Source organism: Pholcus phalangioides, unplaced genomic scaffold (genome assembly GCF_987345545.1).
Source record: "Pholcus phalangioides strain wild (caught in Gottingen) unplaced genomic scaffold, Ppha-v1.0 ptg000040l_1, whole genome shotgun sequence".
NCBI classification, from domain to species: Eukaryota; Metazoa; Arthropoda; class Arachnida; order Araneae; family Pholcidae; genus Pholcus; species Pholcus phalangioides.
The window spans coordinates 6,714,038-6,738,753 of record NW_028301626.1 but is presented as its reverse complement, the minus strand read 5'-3'; the positions used below and the strand labels follow the sequence as shown (position 1 = coordinate 6,738,753).

The following is a 24,716-nucleotide window of genomic DNA, read 5'->3' as shown; positions in this document are numbered from 1 at the left end:
ATCCCCTTTTTTTCATTGGAAAAAAATAAGTGTTCGTTTAAAGGTTGTTTTTTTTTAAATATTATTTTTGCTGATTACATGCAAATTGTTTGATCGTATTCGAATTGTTATGCGAGAGGGAGGTAATCCGAACCTACTTTTCGCCTCCCTCGATTATCTTCGATTGTTGTTGTTGTTGCTATGAGGATCCGAAGAAACCACATCGACACCACTCAAGCGATCCCGAGCAGGTAATTATTTTCAATTCCGATCCACGGGGAGATCCTGATCATTGTATTATCAGATCTTGATCATCGGTGGTGGTTGAGTTGTTTGAATAATTCTGATGTAAATGTATATCGATCTTTGTTGTTGAATAGTTCACTTTCCTGGCGTGGGATGGCAGCATAGTCTGCTTCTTCCTGTAGAGACAGTGTTTTACCGTTGTTTATTTTTGTGCATGTGGTTTTAGTTTTGGTTCTGTGTGGAGATAAGGGGGGGAGTGAGCAAATTTTAAATGTGGGTGAGGTAAGCATATTTTATATTTGTAAATTTGAGGGCCTCCACATCATGGTGGGTCTTTTGGGCTAACAGATTTGTCTGAGGCCCCCCCACAGGTTATATGTTTGTGCTTCCTCATCACTGGCTTGCATTTCAAATTTTTAACCAGATATAACTTTTATGAGGCCCCTGGGCAGGGTCCTGGTGGATGCCCATGGGTTAAGATGGCACTGCCAGACCTTATTAATTTATAGGGTATTCTCTATATGATAAATATATAAAAGTAGCAATTGATTTAGGGTAGTCAGGGCTGTCTTAACAACATCACAGTATTTCCAGGATAAAATTTTAGGGATTCTTGTATGTCAGATTCCCTAAGACATGTAATTCTCTATGCTCAATGTCATTGACATTGACATAAAAAGACGTTTAATGTTAATGTTGCTTTTACGGGAAGGCGGAGGGGGGGGGGGCACAATCTAGCAGGATACATGCTTTCAGAAATCGTTATCATAGTGCTATTCGGCCCATTAATTGGTAGTGTAGACAGAATTTAGATGCTCACTTGTTTTCCATCCTCTTTTCTTCACTGCATAGTAATCAAGTTATGTGCGAGAACAATCCAAAGGGCATCCACACACATGCTTTATATCCAAGAAATTGAATGTACGGGTTGCACACTTGTATTACCTGATTGAAAAATAAAAATGAAAAAATAAATTCTGAAGGGTTTGAAGTCGTTGTGAAGCCTCAGCCCAAGAGAAGTGATTTTTCTGATAAATAATGGAAAAAAAATCGGTGCTGAAATGTCATTGCGATCAGAATATTGGCACCACTGCACTATGAAAGTGAAATAACACAAACTTCAACAATACAATAGTGCAAAAAAGTTTTTCATTCTGCCACTAACAAATCTGCATGCGAATATGCAAATGAGACATAAAAGAGGGGAACGTAGTAAAATTGCTACAGCTATAGCCATAGATGGGTGGAAAATGTAGTTTAATTACCATTACAGGTGCTAAGATTGCAGGTTGCAACCCTAGCGCATCCCGATGCATAACGTAGGAAAATAAAAAAAACTTATTACCACTCACAAGTTTTTTTTTTTCATCCTCCACGGCACAGCAATAAACCATGTTAGAAATCAAAATAAATTAGAAAAAGGTCTCCAGGGCACACACACGTGCGCATGTGCGTAATAATCCATAACCCATGTTAGAAAACGGAATAATCCATTCAAAATTGAACATATGGTGCACCAATATTACCGAATTTAAAAAAAACCATGAAAAGCAAAATTGAAATTCACTACAAAAATAAATCCTGAAGTTGCTGTTCGTCAGCCCAACAAGAGCAGTTTCACATCGTCAATAATAAGAAAAAAATCTTTGCTAGAGCACAACTGTGCAGAATGTGCAGCAACAGCACTGGCGCGCGATGAAGCAAAATGCTATAAAGTTCAACAATGCAATAGTGCAGAAAACTTGTTGCTCAATCTCTAACACACGTGCATGCAAATATGATGTAAGAGGGAATGTGGTAAAATTGCTACAGCTATAACCATTGATATAATTTTGCTTTTACGGAACAGGTGCTGTATAATCCAGAGATTGGCAATTTCTGGCGACTTTTTTTTTCGGCTCCAAACATGTCCGACGACCCGATCAAAAGTCGTCAAGGCCGTTAGACACTGTGGACGCCGGAAAAAAAATCGCCAGCATGGAAAACAATAATAAAAACACATTCAAATATGAAAAATATCATGAAACATAAAATATAATAGTATATATAAATAAACAACGGTCCTGCATGTTGTATAAATAAGCATATTCTACGTATAAATAAATTAAAACCCGGACTATTTCCGGGTATCCAGATTCTTTTAAATAGATAACGGAAATGAAATAAAATAACGAATATTAATAAGAAAAATAAATAAAAAGGATACAACCTTACTGGTCGACGAAAATGTAATCCTAACGCTCGGAACAAAAAAAACTAAATGACTATTCAAACATTTGAAAAGACACGCTAAAAACAACTAACAAAAGGTAATCACATCGGGAATAATCCAAGACAACAATGCTACTGCACAAAGGGAAAAAACGCTGTCATCCATTTGAATCTATATATGGATGGGTCTATAATGGATGGGTAATGGAAGCTACCGAGGAACAATCTAGAACAATGACAACCCGGCAAAACAAGTGAGAGCCCCGAAGGCAGAACTGAGAGCGCCGGCGTTGGCGACTTATAGCGCACTTGGGGATCTGGATTATACAGCACCTGTTCTATAAAACTTTGTCAAAACCACTCACACCCCCCCCCCCGATTATAAATGATAAAAAAAATGTAGCAGCCTACTACAGTGTAAATGTATTATAATATTTGTGAAGCTATAACTTATAGCAGGGCCCAGCCTTGCTGCGCGAGCCATTTCTGTTATCTTGATGCTCCTGAACTGCATTTGATTGAATCAGAAAGAAAATGAAAATTTTTGTAGCGCCCCATTACTAATATTATTTCACTAAGCAGGTTTGAAGCCCTAGCAAACAAAAAAGGCAGTATAATCCAGTGGGAGCAGGCAAGCAAAGAGGAAATTGTTGTGTTTTCTTTAACACTTTGTTAGCCGAGTGGATAACGCATGGGTATTTATTTTGATTAGTATTTATTATTACCTTAGACTTAGATAGATTACATACATATATATAGGAAGAATTTATAAAGCGGAAAGAGCAGAACATTTAGACATCTTGTCTACTTGATGTCCGAGTACAAATGTAACCAAAGTGGTACATTTGACAAATTTCTGAATGGTACCTGAAGTCCATGCCACCCGTTAATATGACAGTGAGGGTTTCTAAAAGTAACACAGGAACAGCTATAGTATAATTCTTTTTGGCGAGAAAAACGTCTTAAAGCATGATGAGAGAGAGAAGTCGCCAAGAACAAAACAGTCATGCTTTTTGCATCTTCCTTGCCAAAGAAGTGATCCGTAAATGTGATATGGGTCTCGTAAGGGCAGGGATGGACAGTTTCTTTCAAAGTGGAAAAACAGGCAGGAAGAAATAGGTTTCTTCTGAGCGGAAGAAACTAGTTTTCCTTCAATAATTTATCATATAAGTTAGAATTTATGCTTTACATGTAGCAAATGTATATTTTTTTATAATATTAAGTAAATTTAGTTTCACTAATTTAGTTATGTATGCAAATTAATAACAGCATCAGCCTTTTGAAGAGTTGGACAGTTTCTTCGGCTTGGAAAAAACTGCAGACTCTGCTTCCAAGCGGAAGAAACCACTCTTCTTCCCATATTCTTCATTCGCACTATAATGTAAGACATCTAGCAAATACATTTTTAACACCTCTGATAAATCTGAATCAGTCCTATGACAGTTTCACTATGCTCATGTAAAATGAATTAGAAAAATTATATCGGTCCTTTGACCAAGAATGACATATCTAGCTGAAGTTTTTCATCAGACCCCAGAGAATTTTTTTAAGTTACAAGAAAATTAAACATTATTCATTTATTAAATGTGACGCTGATCTCTTCCGTACTCCTGGAAAATGAAATTTTCTATCTTATGTTAAAGATCAGTAGAAAACATTATTATTACAAATAGTATAATTACAAAATATCAGAAAATATTATAAAAATCCTCACGTTTTCCTCACTTCAGTGCAACGTTGAAAACAAAAGTGTTTTTAGCAGTTCTATGCTGTAATCGATTTCTCAGCTTAGGATGAATTAATTCATAAGACGAGGAAATTATTTTGAGTTCTGCAGGACTTGAAAGGGTGCTTAAAAGCATTTTGAAATATCTATAACATTCATCAGGTATGTCGCTGCCAAGATTAAGAAGATCCTTTCGAGTTGGAAAAAACTATGAAAAAAAAACAGCAGAAGAAACAGGTTTCCGGGGATCTGTCCAGACTTTTTTGTAGAGTCCTGTTTTCTTGAAGATTTTCCATATTTTTGTGAAAAAAATGATTAATTTTGTGAGAAATTAGTAATTTTTTATGGGAAGCGAAGTAATCTAATTAATCTGTCACAAAAGAAATGAAATTCCAAATTTATGTTTTCATTAATTTACATTTCGTGAATGGTTCGTTTTTCTAGTCCAGAATTTTGTGAAGGGTTCGTTTTTCCAGTCCAGAATTTTGTGAAGGGTCTGGAAAACAGACCAAAATTTTGGCTGAACAGACCCCTGGTTTCTTCCACTAAATGTTTCTTCCATTTCTTCCACTAAATGGGGAAGAAATGGAAGAAACTGCTAAAAAAATTACTTCCTTTCATACTTGTGCAATCATAAGCTTAATTCACTGCTGTTACAAGGCACGGTTCAAAATTAAGAGCCTATCACGTGTAAAAAACGAGTGGCAATACCGATTGGTTTGTGGCTCAAATTCACCGTTAATTATGTGAATTTGAGCAGCATTATGTTCCCATATCGTCACTGGTGATGAAACGTGAATTTTATATGTCAATGCTGAGACGAAACAACAATCCATGCAGTGGTGTCATTCCGGTTCACCTAAATCGAAAAAATTAAAACAAGTCAAGTCTTAAAGGAAAATCATGGCAACTGTATTCTGGGACCAAAAGGTTGTGCTTTTGATTGATTTTATGGAACCTGGAACAACCATTACATCATAAGTCTATTGTGAAACACTTTCTAAACTGCGCAGTGCTATTCAAAACAGATGACGGGGAATGTGGAGGAGCTGTTCTCCTTCACGATAATGCACGGCTTCACGCACCACGGAAACAATTCAAAAATTCAGATTGGAGATTGTTTTGATCATCCCGCCCTTATAGTCCTGATCTTGCTCCCAGTGACTACCATCTCTTCTAACATCTTAAAAACTGGCTTGCATCTACACGTTTTGAGTAAAGTGAGGAATTGAAAATCACAGCGCAAAACTGGCTGAAATCCTAGGCGGCTGAATTTTATGCAGAAGGTTTGAAGAAGCTTGTTTCACGATATCAAAAGTGTTTGGAACGACATGGTGATTATTTAGAAAAATAAAGTAATCGTGCAAATTTTTGAAACCATTAATAAATTTGTCATTTTTTCAATTGTTTTCATTTCATTACTGATTGTGATTGCCCCTTAATTTTGAACCGCACCTTGTACAAGAGGATTTTATCAACTGCAATGTTAATATAGTATCAATTTTGAAAGGTTTTATTAGTTGTATATTTGAATAAAAAGTCCTTTATTTAGTTATGGACTTCAAATTACCTTTATTGACAAGAAATATAACCATTTTAAAATTGATTGTTCACTTTCATCAGTTCAGTGTAACATGACCTTTGTTGTTATGACAGCCATTAGGCTGTTCCAAAGATGAGTGGGTGAAACCAAAAACATGTATAAAATTCTTTTTAAACTTTCTGAATTTGCTGACCTTAGAAGCATTTCAACACAATCACAGCTTTTTGAGAATTCCAGATATTTCCTTATTACCATAATACTATATTAAAATTTGAATGGTATGACAAGTTTTGCACTTGCAGTTAAAAAAAAAAAATCACAAGTTACTATACTTTGCCACAGTTCCTGTTCAGAATTTAATCTTTCATCCTAATATTCAGTATCGATACGATGTGAGAACAAATGATAGGGAAGACTAGTCTCTTCATTTCTTAATTTTATGACTTACAAATAAGGCATCAAGTCAGCATTTTGTAAAAAGGCCCATTCATTTGTTTTGATAATCAGCACTATTTGCACAATCTCTCTGTAGCTGATATATTGAGTGCAATTTATGCAATTTCAAATTATGTCAAGTATGCTTCTATCCACCTCATGGAGATAGTCTCTCACAATGATGAAAAAACATTACGATTGAAAATGTTTCTAAGCATTTAAATTAGCTGCTATATCTGATGTTTCCCAGCAGCTTTGGTCTTATTGCATAGGGAATGCCTGTCGATCATACACAAATCCTATGATAACTCCTAAAATACTTTTACATTTTTGTTAAACATGACATGTTACTCCTCATAATTGAACACATGAAACTTATTATTTTCTAAAAACATTAATTATACTTTAAATTGTATAATATTTTTTATACTCAGATTAACATTTTGATCAGTAATTGAAATAATTTGTTCTAGTATGTGTGCTGTATTAGAAAATTAAATATTGCATATCTTTGTGTGTGTGTGGCGAAATATTTATAACTAAATGTTTAAAAAAATATTGTTTTTAAAACATATTTGATATTATTTCACAACCAATGAGGTGAAATAACAAGCATTAGTTATGTGTACTTCAACTAAACAGTAATTAATGCACATTCAGTTTCTTCAATTTATTCCACTGTCCTGGAAGAAACCCAACCCTGCTTAACGGGTCTGTAAATGTGCTACTGGTCCCTTAACCAGTCATTTGGCCAATTCATTTCTCCATGTGCTACCTGCGGTGCTCCTTTTTATGGAGATGTGCATGCTTTTTTTTTTTTTTTTCCCGCTTTTAAAAGCATCATTATTAAAAATTAGAATCTTTCAAAAAAAAAATTTAAACTGATGTTCTTTGTTGCACATTTAAAATTGTAAAAATAATAGCAATAAAAGTTAATTCATAAAACTAATTAGTTCTCTGAATAGACACAACAAATTCTTAATTAATTGCAATGAGATAGTGTGGTATGTTCAAGTTCAAACGAATGCAGGAAAATATTCCTCAGTAATTCATGTTAAAAATGCTGTATTGAAATTTACAAAATGATGTGTAAATCTTATATAATATAAATAGAATATATATATATTTAAAAAGGAAAAAAGTGCTTGAGGATGCAGCCTTGCAAAGCACGACAAAAATAATAATAACCCCAGACTACCTTGAAACATTATTTTTCAAGTCCATCTAGTGGCCAGATAATAAAATAAAGGAATTGGCAGCAGCTGTATAATGAATTATTCTGTCATATCCATGAGATACAGACCGAAAAATTACATGATCATCGTAGGCACTACTGTTACACATGGCAGTGACAGCAAATGCCTGTCATATCCAGATGACTGGTTAAGTGATCGGTAAACATGCTATAGTGTTCCCTAAGACAGTGGTTCTCAACCTTTGGAAGCCAGCAGCCTGGTAAATGTCTTTTTCATAAGTGAAAGGTCCGGTCATACACACAACCGACGAGAAATTAATGGGGGAAAATGAAACTGCAAATCCCAATCACGGCCCAGTGTGACTATTGTTAGGGCTTGGTACTGGGCCGCGGCCCGGCTGTTGAGAAACACTGCCCTAAGAGATCTCGAAATGTGTTATGGGTCCCTTAAGAATTCTGGAAATGTTCTATGGGGTCCATCCAGTGAGTTTGACGAGCACTCTTTCGAAAACTTTAGAAATTCTTATCAAAAGGCAATAGGTGAAGTGGATAGACGAGAATAGTGTATTGTCAGATAATCAGGAAGGGGAAGTGTCATGTGTCACTAACCTCCTTTGCTTCTATGATCATGTGACTGGGTAAAAATGTAGATGCTGTTTACCTTGATTTGCAGAAGGCATTTGATGGGGCCCAACATGGTAAACTCTTGAGGCATTTTTTACACGAGATTGGGATTAGGGGTAACTTACTGAATTGGATAGAATCGTGGTTAAGAGATAGGTCACAACAGGTTATGGTGAATGGGGAGTTCTTAGATTGGATAGGCGTCACAAGTGGAGTTCCTCAAGGAAGTGCCCTTGGTCCTATACTTTTCTCACTCTTTACGATAAACTTGATCAGGTATTGATGGGATTGTTAGCAAATTCACAGATGACGTGAAGCTAATGGAGGTAATCAGAATCTAAAGGATAAGGAGTTGCTGCAGTCCAACTTAAACAGGACTGGAGCATGACATTTAGCGGTGACAAAAGCATGGTTGCTCATTTTGGTTCGAACAACTCAAATTCCACATTTCAAAAGTTTAATGGTCCTGTTATTCTGGATGCAACTAGGATCGCTGATCTGGGAATTTTTATTTGTGTGCGCCTTAGGTTCTGAACATTGTTCAACGATGAAATAATGAATAATGCTTGGTTTCATTTTCAAAAAGGTTTCTTTGCATTCTCCTGAAATCATTCTTTCGCTTTTCCGAGACATTGTTCATCTTGGACTGGAGTATTCTGTAAGGTTTTGGAGACCATACCTACAGAGGGACATAGACTTGGATGAAGGGGGTGCAGAGAAGAGCTATGTGTGTCCTTGTTGGCATATGGGGCTTGAGTTATGAAGAGAGACTTTTTTTTTGAATATTTTTGCATTGGATGAATGCAGGTGTTGGGGAAACATGATTGAAGTGTTGAGAATTTTTAATGGGATGGATAGGATGGACCATAAATTATTGTTACACCTTCAATTGACTGCTTTTTCAAGAGGACACCAGTATCGATTGGTAAGGGAAAATTATAGGTTATGGTGTCACAGTTTTTCTCTAATAGATCTTAATAAATGGAATAGCTTACCCCCAGAGGTAGTAAATTGTAACACAACTGACACGTTTAAAAAGAAATGTGATGAACATGTTGGGGTAAATCGAGAAGCTATCCATACTTAGAATAAGACAACCATAAGTATTCTTTATGGGCATTGTATAATATTTCATCATGTATATATATAAATGGAATAACTTACCCCAGGGGGTAGTAAATTCTAACTCTCCGAGGGCCATGGGTTGAGCACGTGTGCTATATATTACTTAGGCCCTATGTGTTTCATGTGTTAGCTTCCCAATGAAATGGCCACATCTTCAAGCAGTAGGTATACACCAAGCTTTTTCAAACGATAATAAAACTAAATTTATTGAACTCGGTACATTCAAACTGAGTAATCTCACTACCACTGCTTTCTACGCCATTTCTCCATCAATCAAATACTTCTGTCTTGCTGTTTGATTTGCTTTCCCCAAAATTGCTCGTTCGCTCAAGCACTAAGTCATGTTACATCTCTTCCTTTTCAGTGGCAGCTCAATAGCTTCTTACGCATGTTAAAATTTTTGAAAATGCTATCAAATATTGTCTGTGACATATCTCCCCTATCTTGTCTTTCAGGTAAGACATGGAGGAGGATCAGTGTAAAATCATAGAGAAGCATCTGAAGGCGATGCTTTTCAAAAGCCCAGACGAACCTGACAGAGGCGTGTGTCCGGAACTTCCGATCAGAAGCGAGAAGCAGCTGCCATCTGTGATAAGTCCAGTGGCCAGCAAGACTATATCCCATTCCCCTTATTCACCGTTCCAAGAATGGGAGTTTGCTGGGCAGCAGAAAAACCAACTGAAGAACATAGCCAGGGATAATGGCAATGAAGACCGGCACAGCGAACTGATAGATCGTGCAGCCCTGACTAACTTTGCTGCCCAGCACCTCGCAGGTCATGGCAGTGATAGCAGCAGCACCAATATGGTGGCAATAGAAGATCTGCTCGACCGTAGAGAACCCCCACCTGGTTTTAGTCGTTCCAGTAAACCAGACACAGTTGCTCAATCTCTCCCGCAAATGAACCAGAGAGTCCAGACAAAAATACAAGCTATCATTTCCAGTTTGACCGACGTTGATGCTAATGCAACAACATTACTACAGACACATCAGCAAATGGCAGATTCTTTAAAGGATGATTCAGTGGAGGATCTGAAAATTTGTGAAACGAGTGAACATCATCATTATCACTCGAGTAGTACATCTGACATTGTGAAAGCGAAAGAGGAGAAGAGCGAATCACGAGATAATCTTCCGAAAAGGAAAACAGATTCAAAAGAGAAGAAAAAGGGCAGAGAAAAGAAAGAAAAGAAGAAATCAGAGAAGGAAGAATCGAGAAAAAAGAAACAACCAAAGTTAGACAAACAGGCAGACCCAGGAAAAGGTAAAACTGTATTCTTTACATATTTGCGGAATTTCTAGCCAAACAAAATATAGGTTTTGAAGTTATGAAGTGTTGTAATGTGTCTTGTCTAATGCTCTTCGTTATCTTCTCACTGTAGCTTCTGGTGTCTCTACGGAAGATCATGGCGACAAATCGTCCAGGGCTGAAAAGCCTGCCAAGGTTTCGAGGAAGAACACAGTCGCCATTAGATTCAACCGAGATCTCGTCCCGACAAATGAGGTGGAATTCGTAGCATATCAAAGTAAAAAGGTATCTAGGAATTACTTATTTTTGCTTTCAGTGAATCGCTAGAGACCGATTGAATTGGCGAGGGGCAGATCTGTGTTATTCCAATGCCCAGGACTTCTAAAAAACATCAAAGAATTTCGACCATGTTAGAAAAAAAAAATCTATATTTTTTTAGTGTCAGAATCAGTTAATAAATGAGCTAGTGAATGAGTAAGTGACCGTATGAATGACCCGAGTGAGTGACCATTGACCGTATGAGGAATCGAGTGAGTGAGTAACCATATGAGTGACAGAGTGAGTAACAGTATGGGTGACAGAGTACATAGAGAAACCATATGAGTGACAGAGTACATGAGAAACCATATGAGTGACAGAAAGAGTGAGAAATACTAATGACAGTGAGTGAGTGTATAACCATATGATTGACAAAGAGTGAGTGTATAACCATATGAGTGACAAAGAGTGAGTAACCAAATGAGTGCCCGAGTGACATGGTGATAACATACTCGTCTACTATCGTGAAGGTTGTTGTCTGGGTCCCGGGTTCGAACCCAAGGAAGGATATAGATAAGATATTTTCCCTAACGAACTCGAGGCGACCACCGATAGACAGCACCTTCACTTCCAACCCATCTCACTAATGGCAGTAAATTGCACTATAGCGATATGGCCAGAGTTGGTGTTTGTTGAAGTAGTAGTAACCAAATGAATGACTGAGTGAGTAATACGAGTGACAGTGAGTGGGTGTATAGCCATATGAGTGACAGAGTGAGAGTTACAGTATGTGTGGCAAAGTGAGTGAGTAACTGGATGAGTGACAAACAGTGAGTAACCATATGAATGACAGTGAGTGAGTGAATAACTATGAATGAGAGTGAGTGTGTGAGTAACTGTATTAGTGAGAGAGAGTGAGTGAATAACCGTATGAGTAACTGTATGAGTGAGTGAATAACCGTATGAGGAACTGTATGAGTGAGCGAATAACCATATGAGTAACTGTATGAGTGAGTGAATAACCGTATGAGTGACAAAAAGAGTGAATAACTGTATGAGTGATAGAGTAAATAAGCAACCGGATAAGTGACAGACAGAGTGAATAACTATATAAATGACAGAGTGAGTGAGTAACTGTATGAGTGATCAAGGGAGTAGGTGAGTTACTGAGTGAATGAGTGACTCCCTTACTTGCTTACTCACTAATTCCCTGATTCACTTGCTCACTGACTCACTCATCTACTCTATTATGATTTGTTTATTAATTGTTTGTCTATAGACTTCCTTTTGGTGAATTGTTGTCAGTGAATTTTCTGGCGGTTAATTGTTGGTAAGGAATTTTCCGCTTGCTACTTCATACGCATGAATAAAGTTTATTGATGGGTGACATGACATTCAATTTACTATGAGATGTCAGTAATGCATGCAAAACATACGTCTGTTTTTGTCTATTTAAATTTATTGGAACAATTAAATCGGTCATTTTGACTAGGGGCCATCTCTAATTTTTTCACAAATTCACTTTTTGGTGGTTTCGCAGACCTTTAGCATAGACTCATGTATTCCATATGAAAAAGGGGCATATTTCATCTGTTAAAGCACTTCCAGGTGGATCTCATTCCAATGTTCATTTTGAAAACTACTTCACCAAACAGACAACTGTGGTTATATTGCAATATACTGCCATTAATGAGTTGGGTTAGAAACAAAGGCACCATCTATCGGTGGTTGCCTCAAGCTCGTTAGGAAAATATTTTATTTATATTCTCCCCTGGGTTTGAACCTGGGACCGTGACGGCAACCTTCATGGTGGTAGACAAGCATCTTACCACCACACCATTCAGGTGCCCATTTTGAAAACTGGTCATCTCTGTATAGGAAAAATATTTTTCCTGGGCATCCCGTAGGTCCATAAGTAATTATGTAGGCATTTTTGCATCATACGTAATCCCCTTTAACGATAGAAAATTACTGATTTAAGTTTTCTGGAAATATGGAAAAAAACAAAAAATTTTTGCTTGTCCTGTAAAATTTGTAAAAGTGGAGATGACCCCCCTTTCTTTTTCAAAATGACTAATTCAATTTCTCGGAGACAAAACTCAAATTCTCAATCGAGAAGACTAGTGAATGTATTATTTTTGATGTTGTCATAACAGTTGTCAATTTCGGTTTTTTTCTTCCAGAATGATTGGTGGGTTTTCGCATGCGAGATGTGTGATTACAATACGTCCTCAGATCTGAAAATACTTGCTCACATCGAATCGTCTGGGCATGATAGATCATTGCAGGTGAGCTTACGGTCAAAACCTAGTGTGAGTAGAAATCTGCCGTGTTCACTGATCAGTGATTGGGTTTAGCAAAACTTTATTCATATCCATAAAGTATCAATGTGAATGTTTCATATTTTTCCATTGCTTTTGAATGATTTATATATTCTGTATTTACAGACTGCGTAGAACTGTATCCTGTATTTATTTGCATGCAAATTTATAGATATATATGTCATCTATTGCAGAAGAAACTTGGTAACCGTAGCCTGAGATTCCTTCCTGCTCCATTGCCCGAACAGCTCGCCAGCATTAACAAACAGATATCCGAGATTGCTCAGAGAGGCCTGACGAAGGCTATGATCAGAGAACGAGAAGCCGTTGCAATAAGGATCAACTGCCTCTTCAATCAAAAACATCCTGGTAACAAATTTTATTTTCTTACAGAATTTTTGTTGTGTTGATACTTATACATTAGAAATGATTATGATTCAAGTATTATGTTTTCCTTGTTAATTTTTTTTATTGTATAGGGAATCTAGTGACCATTTTGTTAGTGCAAGAACTTTTGGCTGCAGAGGTCTGGGTTTAGATCCTGGCTGGCAAGAGGGAGGGGGGTGTATGTCATGGGCAACCAGCTGCTTTGTTTCAGTTGAGTATAATAGAAAGCCATTGCATAACTGTCAAGTCTCTCTCAAATTTCTGTTTAATCTCGCAGACTCCAAAAATAATTCTTATCATTTGTGTGAACCTTGGCTTTTATTTGAGCGTTTCTATGAGTTCGTGCATAATGTGGACAGAATAGTAGCTTACAAGACAATAAATGCAGGGCCACCACTTGTCCTGCTTACTATTTGGTATGATGCTACCTACTTTTTGGTAAAATGTGCTACTTTTGTCATCCTTTTGTAGTTTTGTCCTACTTTTCTACCAAATCCTATCAGCAAAATTCCTGATTTTTAATTAAGCAGGAAATCATTGATATATTGCTAAATATTACAAATGCTGTAGATTGCAATTAATGATTCTCCCAAAGCAGAAGTTCTATTGTTTTCAAGGTTATTTGTGGGGTGTATGTGGACCATTTGGTTTATTAATTTTCATTTGCTTAGTTTGAGGGTTCAACAGGTAGAGTAGTCATTAAAAACTTCTGTCTAGATGGAAAAAATAATTTTGCATTTACTTCTTCATGGTCTTGGATAGTAACTAACATCCATCATTCAAAATTATTGTGCATATTTCATGTATAGGTGAAACAACAGTTTGCATTACAAAAGGGTTGGATACATAGACCTATTCTAGGTTTGGTGCTTCTGATGCTACCTAATAGCAATTGTCTTCTGTATTTTAAAGGCATGAAGAGGCATAAACAATATTTAAAATGTCCAGCAAAGAGCTAGAAATAAAAGTGCTTCACTTGTCAAAAATGATTACACTGGCATTGAATAGTAAAACGTAAACAAATCACTTTAAAAAAAAAAGGATGGACAATGCAGTAAAACCATTCGGTTCACTTTGACTAATTGACATTGGAAGTTGTACACATTTTGCACTGTGCTTTTGAAAGTGTTCTCAAAGAGTGTCATTCTCAAAAAACTTACATGTCTTCATAATTTGCTGTGCATTGTCTATGAGAGTTGACAGACTGGACTGTGGGATTAGACTCCAAAAAAGAATGTAATTCTTTATATTATGAGGAAATATACAAAAGAATTATCTGTGGTTAGCTAGTCCCCTGTTTTGGACAAAATTTGTTTCTGTGACCAAGTCGTTTCTGTCATTTTGCTTTGATTTGAGTCTATCTTATAAGATACTAAAATAGTGGTATGGAAGAAAAAATTAATAAAAAAAAATAAAAAAAATTAGGGATTTTTTTTAAATTATGCTACGATTATGTTGTCGGGGAAGGGGCGGTACCCTCCCCCATCCTAATTTTTAATGCTGATTTTTCCTACTTTTTTCTAGTTTTTTGAGTGGAAGCCCTATAAATGAATCAGTAGCCCAATAGGATCATAAGATATTATATATATCACATAGCTGCCAAGTCTCCTGGATTTTCTGGAACACTCCAGAAGTTCTACTCCATATCGCCCAAACTTCATAAAAATTCTTCTATCTCCGTCTGAGTGCATAATTAGTGTTGTGTTGAATTTTTTCAGTGCTGCCATCTATATTTTAGAAGTGGAGTGAGTGTAATGATTGAATTACATTTGTACCATTTGTAGGTCTGTTGCTCTCTGTGGTGAGACCTTTTAAAGGGGATTGGCTCGCATTCGTGCCTCAAAGGTGGGAAACACAGAAAACCAACTTCAACCGACCACCACTGTGGTGATTGTAGGGTTCTAACCCAGGACTTTGTGATGGGAGTCCGTCACTATGACCACTCGACCACCGCAGCAGCAACCACTCGATACTGGGACACCAGTATTGAGTGGTTGCTGCTGCGGTGGTCGAGTGATAGCTGGTGTCCCAGTATCGAGTAGCCCAATAGAATTTTTTTTTAACCCTGACGTTATTTGAATGTGATACATAAACAGTAAAGGTTTTTTTTTTTTGACAATTACCCAAGTTGGTGATGGCTAGCATAATGTCACGTTTTTCTGAAAGGAAACAAATTCTTACGATTTTATTTTCATTTGTGGAAAATCCCTTGCATATTTGTTTTTGGATGGAATTTGGATCCGTGTAATAATTTCCCTGATTCTCAGTCTCCAAAGCTAGTAGCTATGTCATTGTAAATATCGTCTCCCGCATACCAGAATTACAAATGTGCGAATTCTGTTCCTTTTTTTTGTCAGTTGGTTGGGTACTTTATTTTGTTTACTAAGTTGTGCTTGAAACGTAAATGTGTATTCCTATTGGAACTCGTGGGAAATAAAGTATAAAACACTAAAAAAAAAATAACTTCCATAGACTAACATGGGTAGAGTTAACATTCAAACGTCATTTCCCACATTCTTTTTGTTTTCCAAGGACATTGAACATTTGTGTTTCTTGTATGAGGAGGAGGATATAATGTCTATTTCTTCTGGTCTTTAACATCATCCTTTTGGCTGTGATTCATTTTGAATGTTTCAACAGCAGCTATAGTGATGTTTGCTGCTAGGCGTATGCCATTTTTTACATCTGAAAAACAGCAAGAACTTACCGTGGTCGTCTATCAATTTCTGTGGTTTCCCTTTAATTGTGGGTGGTGGGATCTTCTGATGTGAAAGTTGCTGGTCAACATGGGCTCACCCTTCATACATGCAGTTCAATGATTAATAGAAGATCATGACCAGACCGCCTGTTATTTTGAAGTTAGACATGTGTCATGAAAGCCTACACCAATAAATGTCTTACACTGCTTTCTTCAAATGATTTCGACAGAGAGAGAGAGAGCAAGCCCTGCTTTCTCACCTGAAACACTAGCAAACAGCACCATATATCTTTTATTTGGCGTTTCAAATCATGCTTTCTTATATAGATGTGATTCATTTTTATGTTCTTGACCACTCTCTGAAGTTTTCAGGCGGGGTCTGAAGATCCCTGCATTCCCCCAAAGCAGAATGTTTTCATTATTTTGCAATGAGCCCTCAGCTGACTGGAAATGTTCTGTGGTAAACATTCTCATATATAGAAAGAGAGCGTATGTGTTTTTTTATTTATTCCTTAACTTAAAATTCTTTACAAGATTGTTCTGTAACATCACTGATATTTCTAAGACATATGTAAACACTTTTCTGCATATTCTGCTTTGGAGCCTGCATAGTTAACCAAAGTTTGAACTAACTGATTTGTACTTATGAATATCATTGTTGTGCTGAAACATTTATTAAAATGGAAGTTTAATGAGGAGAAATTTTAAGATGAACTGATTGTATGTTTTTTATTACCTAGGTTGTTCGATACAGATTGTTGGTTCTTCAGTGAACGGGTTCGGCATGCAAGGTAGCGAGGGTGACCTGATCCTCAAAGTGCATCCAGAGTTTAATGCTGCTGATATGCTGGCATCTCTTTATGACACGCTCAGACAAGGTGAGTATGGAGATCAACGAATGCATCCATACACAATTAGATGCTTTTTTCTAAAAACATATCAAACTATATTTCAACTATGCTAAGGCAGGGTGCACACTGGACTGATACAGCAAGCAATACCAGCTGCAAAGAGCAATGAAATTGGCTCATATTGGTTAAAAGCATTAAACCAGTATTGATTTATGTTTTCAATCAATCTCTCTCCACACACACACACATCAATTTTGTTGCAGATCGTTGTCGTATCAGTCCACTGTGTGTCTGACCTATTTCGTTCAAGTGGTGTGTATGTCAAGTTTCCAGGTAAGACAATTAGGCCTAGGTTAATTTCAAAGAATACTATTACCACGACCTTGCAATAAGTAACATATTAAATACTGCATATGCAAATAACTTCTAAATATTTTTTATTCAGGCATTTTTAATTTCTAGCTCATTATAGCTGCTCAGTAACAAAATACCAGTAACCAAAGAATTTCGACACTATTTCTAAAAAAAATTGATAACTTTTTACGTATTTCTTGAAATAGCGTTACAATAAAACAGTTGATATTTGGAAATTACTGTATTATAACAAACATCCCTATTAAGTGACTGAATCCCACCTCCAGAAAAAAAACATGCATGTTATGAAAATACAGTAAAAGTCTGTTATAACATAAGTTCAACTTCTCGTTTTATATATATATATATATATATATATATATAAATGGATTTAGTTTTTTGCACTGTAGAAACATATAAATCGGGGGGAGGGGAGTTCAAGCTAGATTTGTTTACTCTAAGCTTACCCCCGGAGGTAGTAAATTGTAACACAATTGACACGTTTAAAAAGAAATACGATAAACATGTTGGGGTAAATCGAGATGCCCGATCCATACTTAGAATAAGACAACCATAAATATTCTTTATGGCCTTTGTATAATATTTACGAGTGTATATTGTTTATAATTTTTATTAATTACATTTTTAATTGAGTTGCTGTATTTTTGAAATATGGGACATCCATATTTTTATGGGCATCTTTTTCTCAGCCACCTCGTTGGGCATTTTGCCTGTTGTGGTTATATTTGTATAAATTTACCTTTCTTATTCTTTCTATTTTGAACTACTTTTGCTGAAATACAAATCTAGAGCTTGTTCATACATAATGTTGATTGTATAACAAAATTTCGCACTTTGTGGAAAGTGACAGTTTCTGCAACTGGAGTATTTGTTGTACTATAAAAATGTCTAATAACACTTAAGGCCGAGAAAATGATTAGGATCTGTTTTCCCTGGGTCCGGTGCCATCTTAACATATGGAACCACCCGAGCACAGTCCGGGTTGCCTCACAAAACTGAGATTTGGTTAGAAGTTTTCCTGAGTGTGCATGTAAATTTGACGGCAAGCATTTTAGCCAGTTAGGGTCTCAGAAAAATTGATTAGCTCAAGGGGCATGATTCTTCAAGATGGCCCTGCGTGTGTCCAGTTTTGAAAAATTCCAAGAAAAAAGAGGGAGGGAAGGATTTTTTGAGGGAAATAACAATGATGTTAAAACTGGAGTTCTGCCCAACCAACACAGCTACAGATAAAATTATGTTTTTTTCACACTGCCTATGGATTACAAGAATGTAAGATACAGCATGTGGGCTTCTTATCTACATGGGGAGGTACTGACATGCCCCGTTTATAAACACCTATGAATAGGGTGAAAAGATATAAAAAAAATGACAATTTTTCTAGTCCATTTCATGTATAATTCTTAAGGGAAAGGAAAACATGGTTTTCAGGAATTTATGTGTCATTATAGTGAATGTACTCTGATTTTAATTCATAAATAACTCACTATAACCAAATATTTTTGTATGTTTAACATTAGCTCTTTGACAATCACTTGCCAATTACTCGTAATAGCGAGGTTCTTGTTATAAGTCGTACTTGTTATAATGGACTTTTACTGTGTTATGAGCAATATTTATTTGAAAAATTATTTTTAAAAAGCGATTGAACCTAAAAAACCTTTTGAAAATATGCAATTATTCTAAAAATTCTTCAATTTTATGCATGTATATGCATTGATATTGAAAAAGGCTGAAGTATGCAAATACATAGGCACATATAATCCAGGCTCTAGTCATCACTATAAAATGAAAGTTCTGTTCACAACATTTTTAGATCATTCCTGGTACAGTTCCATGTTGTGTTGAAAAATATTTTTTTCATTTGCAAAAACTGTGGTGATTTTTTTAAAAAATAAATGATGAATATCCAAAATTTCAGACAAAAACATCTGCAACGTGTACAGCGAGTTCCATGAGAAGATCCCCCGTATTATCTTCGAGCAGAAAAATGTGGTGGTCAAGTTCAACGTGACCTTGGATAGTGGCTACGCTGTTCAGATGACAAAGCTGCTCTCTCTGTATTCTAGTCTCGATAACAGAGTGTCTGTGTTGGGAGTCGTTCTTAAGTTCTGGGCTCATGTAAGTGCTTTGGATATTTAATGACAACTGATGGTGACATTTCTTACTATGTCTTTGAGAAGTACACTGTAAGGAAATCCTTTTGTTTTCCCATTTAAAGTAGAACCGAGATTTAATTATATTTCTTTATGTAACAAATAAAACTCAGTCCAATATCAATTTGTTCGATAGAAATTTGACTTTTAATGAAAATTTACTATTCAGGCTTAAAGTCAGTTGTTTACTTGAATTTGACCTCAATGTTTGTCCAACACAAGTGGTTGGCATCTTCAGGGGAAGTGGTATTACTGGAATAAAGTAGATTTTTCTGGAGTCTAGTGGCTTGGCTTGTGCTACTGTTTTCTGATTGATTAGTTGATGTATGGGTGACAGCAAATACGGCCAGCTACACCATATCTGAAAGCTTGACAAGCATGCATGTCCAATCTTTTTGCTCCAGCATGCACTTCCCTTTTGCCTCTACATGGTACAAGCATGCTTGCACAAGCATCTAGTTTGCACACAGAAGCAATTTGTGGAAAATATTCAGCTGCAAACATTTTGGCACATGTGAGGAACTGAGTCTGTGAGCAATTGTATGTGTGTGATCAAATGAGTGTGAATTACTTACTATGTTGCTAATTTGCTCACTTGAAGATTCATTCGCTCACTTGGTAACTCACTTGCTTATTCATTAACTCATTTGCTCACTGATTTACCCCATCGCTTATGCAATCACTTATTCATGCACTTGGTTGCTCAGTTGCTGAGAAACTTGTTCAATTGCTCATTCACTCACTCATTTGCTCATTTACTCACTCATTTGCTCATTTACTCACTCACAAGTAGAGCTCGCTGAAGCATGGAGGTTGATACGAGTACCACATGGTTGTGTTTGCTCAAACACAGGTCTTGAACAAGCATGCATCACAAAATGTTCAAGCATGCTTGTACGAAATGATTTGTACATGAATGCTTGTCAAGCTTGCAGTTACATGTGTAGGCACCCGTAAGGGACATTTTTTTGGTTTTGAAGAACTTGATATTGGATGAGAGATGCAGAGTTATTTGATTAGTGGCTGCTGTCATTCTATTGCTGAATGTTGAAGGAAAAGGTTCAGCTGGGATCCAAAGATCTGCTTAATTTCATTGTTTCTTCTCTCCTATTGACACTGTTTTCATTCTTGTGGATTTCTATAGTCTGTCTGTCGATACGTTGGAAGAAATGTTAAACTTTTACTATTGCTTGTGTTTCACTGAATTTTACTCTGTGGCTATTGATAAGGGCATGCTCTGCCACTGCAGACTTTTCTTTTTGACCCATCCTACAGCATCGTGCTCTTTTATTATGGCTACTGATCTTTTTGTGGTTCCAGTATAAACTCTCGGCCACAGGTGCACAGTATTCTGTAGATCCCTGGTATTAATAGTGGATCACTGTGATCTTTTCTGATCGCAGCATCTCACCTATTTTTCTAGTTGGTGTTTATATAGTGCTTTTGCATGACTTGCTGATTTTTAACGTCACTCTGGGTGTGAATGGCAGCACAGCTTTTCCAATTAATTTTTGTAGATAAAAACGTAATCGACTGCAAATGTTGTGGTTGAATGGAAGTATCATGAGGGCTGCAGTAAAAAATATCCAGCACATCATGTAAAAGATTTTATGCTGTGTGTTGTGTTTGGGATGCCGAAATTCCCCCCCCCCCAGCATTTCATCCTTGACACTTTACCCCCAGAAATTTCGCCCCTGATATCTGATATTTGCACTGATCGTATGAGTGACTGAGTGATTGTGTGAGAGACCATTTGACTGATCAAGTGAATGTCTGTATGCGTGACAAAATGAGTGACCATGTGTTTACACACTTAGTCACTCATACAGTCACCAACACGGTCACTCACTAACTCATTTGGCCATTCATATGGTCATACACTTCGTCTGGGCAGACAAAATATCAGGGATGAAATTTCCAGGAATAAAATGTACTGAGGATTAATCGTGCTAAGGGAAAATGTCAAAGATAAAACGTTGGCAAAATTTCTGTAAAACATTGTGTGCAAATGTGCAAAATATTGTTTTTGTATTGCATTTGAAAAGAGGAATACGTGATGTGAAGTAGTGTGAGTAGGTCAAGCAAGCTGTGAGTGGTGTAAACATGTTTTAGAGATTCCTCCATGACATTATGGGTCTTTTCTTATAGGGAGACCTGCTCCTAGTTATTTATGATGATGAAATATTGCATAATGATGAGGAAAAACAAATTCATCAAGAGATCATGTAAATTGTGTTGGCTTTCCCCTTATGCTTAGTAGCCAGTTCCCATTAATGCATTTAAGCCAGTAATCTATCCTATTCCCATCGCGTTGTGCAACTTCCTACTGAGATTGAGGTCTCCTTCTATAGTGAAGAGCAACCCCAAATCCCCGTATTAACCCAGGGTTAAACATATTCTAATCTAATTAGAAGTTATTGAGAGACTTGAAAATAATTACGTATACTCCCATTTAAATTTACATTGAATTTATTTACATTATTATGATGATTCATTACAGATTACACAGGTACATGCACATTAACAATTAACTTTTTCAGTGATGTGGAGGAACTTATTCTAAAAACATGACAATACATATTGAGCATCACTTACCCCTTTAAAGATCCTAGACCACCATTTCTTCGACGTCATCCTTCTGTCCTAAGATTCCGACTCCCTATCCCTCTGATCTAACACTCAAAACTCTCTCACTCTGCGGAAAGCCTTCTCTTCTCTCCTGTTAAAATCTCTTTATATTTTGATTGATAATTTCAACTCCACCTTTTTGCGCTATTTCAAGACTTTCCATTCGCTCATCTTGAAATTCTCTTTTCCCGTCTGAACCACTTTTTAGTATTAAACATAATTTCATTGGCCCATCTCCTTCTCTGGGAAAATCTCACATTCCCATAACCTTTGACCCTACCATTTAATTTAGATCCGCTCCACGTCCATAGAAACCGTCTAGACGCACATTCCTTCGTAAATCAATGCATTTGACCAGCGACAAAGATTAGCCTTATCTTATTTTTCATAAGATTTCCAGTGCCACGGTCTTCAGCTTGACACGAATATTATTTTACCCACCTAACATTCTCAACTAGGGTCCCGTTTTATTACATTTCCTTTATTATCTTCGACTACATACAACTGCATTCCAAAATATTGCTTTTCCCATAAATTCAACAGTCTGTCTCCTAGGATTAAACTTTCCCATCACATGCGATTCCCTATTACCCAAAATTTTGCCTCCTGACATACATTCTTATACTATCGTAGGTTTCTTTTACCTTCACTGTAACTTCTTACTTTTCTTTCTTTTCTGCTCGTTTTCCCCTGAAAAACTACTACTATTATATAATATCTATAAACTATTTCGATTTTCCCTAACTACCATCAATTAACTCATCTCGTTAAGATTAACTATCTTTAATTAACTCATCAAGTTAACATTCCTCCCCTTGCCGGAAAAATTTGCTCACAGCAAATTTTCAATCCTCTCAGCCTGGGACTAGTTAACTACTGAATCATTCCTCCTCTTCCATTTACCCTTTCATCATATTGTTGATTTGAATTGAAACAACAATACTGTATACTATACTAGGCTGGGTTGGGGCAAGTCATACTCAAAACACATAACTGTTTCATGATAAACACAATCATACTTATATCATTCATTTTACAACACCATATAATGCAATTCTTTCTATAACATTTCAAATACTGCAGCTAGAATGATTATTACTTTCTACCTTCACCACATATCGATTATGTTCATGCAAGTACTAAAATTATTTGACTTCAAGGTCCACAAATACTTAAGGGTTACATAAGTAATAACATATATTCTTTCAAAACATTAAAATATTAAATTTACTAGCACATGAATAAATATCCCTCAACTAAAGCTTGTAATTAAACATAAATGATAAACAGAAAATCCATTTGAAAAATAGAATATGTGATTAGGACAACAGATCTCGCTAGCATCATCTTCCAATGGGAGAATCATAAGGTGAGTCTGCTTGTACCTAAATAAATCATATATACAATGACCTTCTCCATTTCTTCTTATCGTCTACATAGAGAAACAAGAGTAGAACAACTGAAAATAAAAATAAATATCGTTAGAAATGTCATTAAGATAATTCTTGAAAAGTGTGACAGGAATGTATTGGGAAGTCCATTCCAACCGGAAAACCAACGATCAGGAGATACTTGTCCTGCGTAAAACTGCAATGTAGTTAAATTTGGATGCAACAGTTCAATGTCTGCAGCTTCTAAGCAAAACGACAGCGGCTGGCAGGTATGTACGGTACGGCCATAGAGACATAACTTGTCGGAAATGCACCTGGTTTCCGCCTTAAATTCAATCCTCTGCTTAGTGGGTGTAGATTGTAGTCTCAAAGTACTAGTAGCGACCTCGATTCGTTCAAACTTGACAGTCACCATGCCCTCAGCACACGTCGAATACGCCATGAACGTCATTCTGGCGAGTGACGCACAGGCATAACAGCCAGTTGTCGTGATTTCCTCACTTTGAAATTTAGGACACACTGTTCTTCTTTCAACTACAATGTTATAGTTGTCAAAGATGAGTTGCACATTCACAGGTTTGGTGAAAAGCAGCTCCGATTTCAACTGCTCATTTTCATCAATGAAATAATAATGATAGCCTATGGTGCGAGGAAGCGCAGCGACTTTGCTATCAATCATACGGTTGTCGCGGAATTCTTCATGTCACAACGAAGCAACTCCTCATATGCACTACACACGATGCTACTTTCCGCGAAAATGAAAGTTTTTGTTAGTGATGCGTTTGCTTGAACCTGCCCGATTGCGTTATCTTGAGGCACCCCTGCTGGCGAAACATATTCCATATATGCTTCACGTTGTTTCCCGACACGCCTAATGAGCGACTTCTGTATAAGTTGAGTCGGTTGATCATAAGCTCCTAGAACTTTTACTTTTATGCCGTTCGTTGTAGACATCGCGTAATTCATCACAGTGGCTTGTGATGTTCCGTTCATACTTTCCTCCATTTCGAGATCGTATGAGCAAGTATACCCTGTAATCGCCCTGATTTCGTAGGTACGGAGATAGTCTGGAACCAGAAAAGCTCTGTAAAATAAACAAGGTTGCGAGTCTATTATATGATACGACGATGAACCTCCATCAATCGCAATACATCTGTTAATTCCCGGAAACTGTTTAGATTCCGTTGTTTCGGCTGAGAACCTTTTACCAGAAACACAGTGTTCTCCCCAACCACACATAACATTTTGAGGACACGCTACCTGTGCTACCGCCTTCAATTCCGTGGGAAATGTAAAGTACATCCTCTGAGTATTCCATGAG

At 36.7% G+C, this 24,716-nt stretch overlaps 1 protein-coding gene across 3 annotated transcripts in view; it reads left to right on the top strand.

Annotated features, from left to right (window-relative positions):
* Window positions 1-24,716, top strand: part of LOC149065414 (terminal uridylyltransferase 4-like) — a 101,809-nt gene continuing 77,093 nt past the window's right edge. For 2 of the 3 annotated variants that reach the window (XM_089254215.1, XM_089254217.1), the window contains exons 1-7: window positions 1-230; window positions 9,540-10,348; window positions 10,467-10,618; window positions 12,775-12,879; window positions 13,107-13,281; window positions 16,738-16,875; window positions 19,142-19,341. In XM_089254215.1, coding sequence (XP_089110341.1) covers window positions 9,547-10,348; window positions 10,467-10,618; window positions 12,775-12,879; window positions 13,107-13,281; window positions 16,738-16,875; window positions 19,142-19,341 — 1,572 coding nt within the window. In that variant the 5' untranslated portion in view covers window positions 1-230; window positions 9,540-9,546. Of the gene's footprint in view, window positions 231-410; window positions 508-9,539; window positions 10,349-10,466; window positions 10,619-12,774; window positions 12,880-13,106; window positions 13,282-16,737; window positions 16,876-19,141; window positions 19,342-24,716 lie in introns of those variants that run through there. The other variant, XM_089254216.1, reaches the window with a different exon arrangement.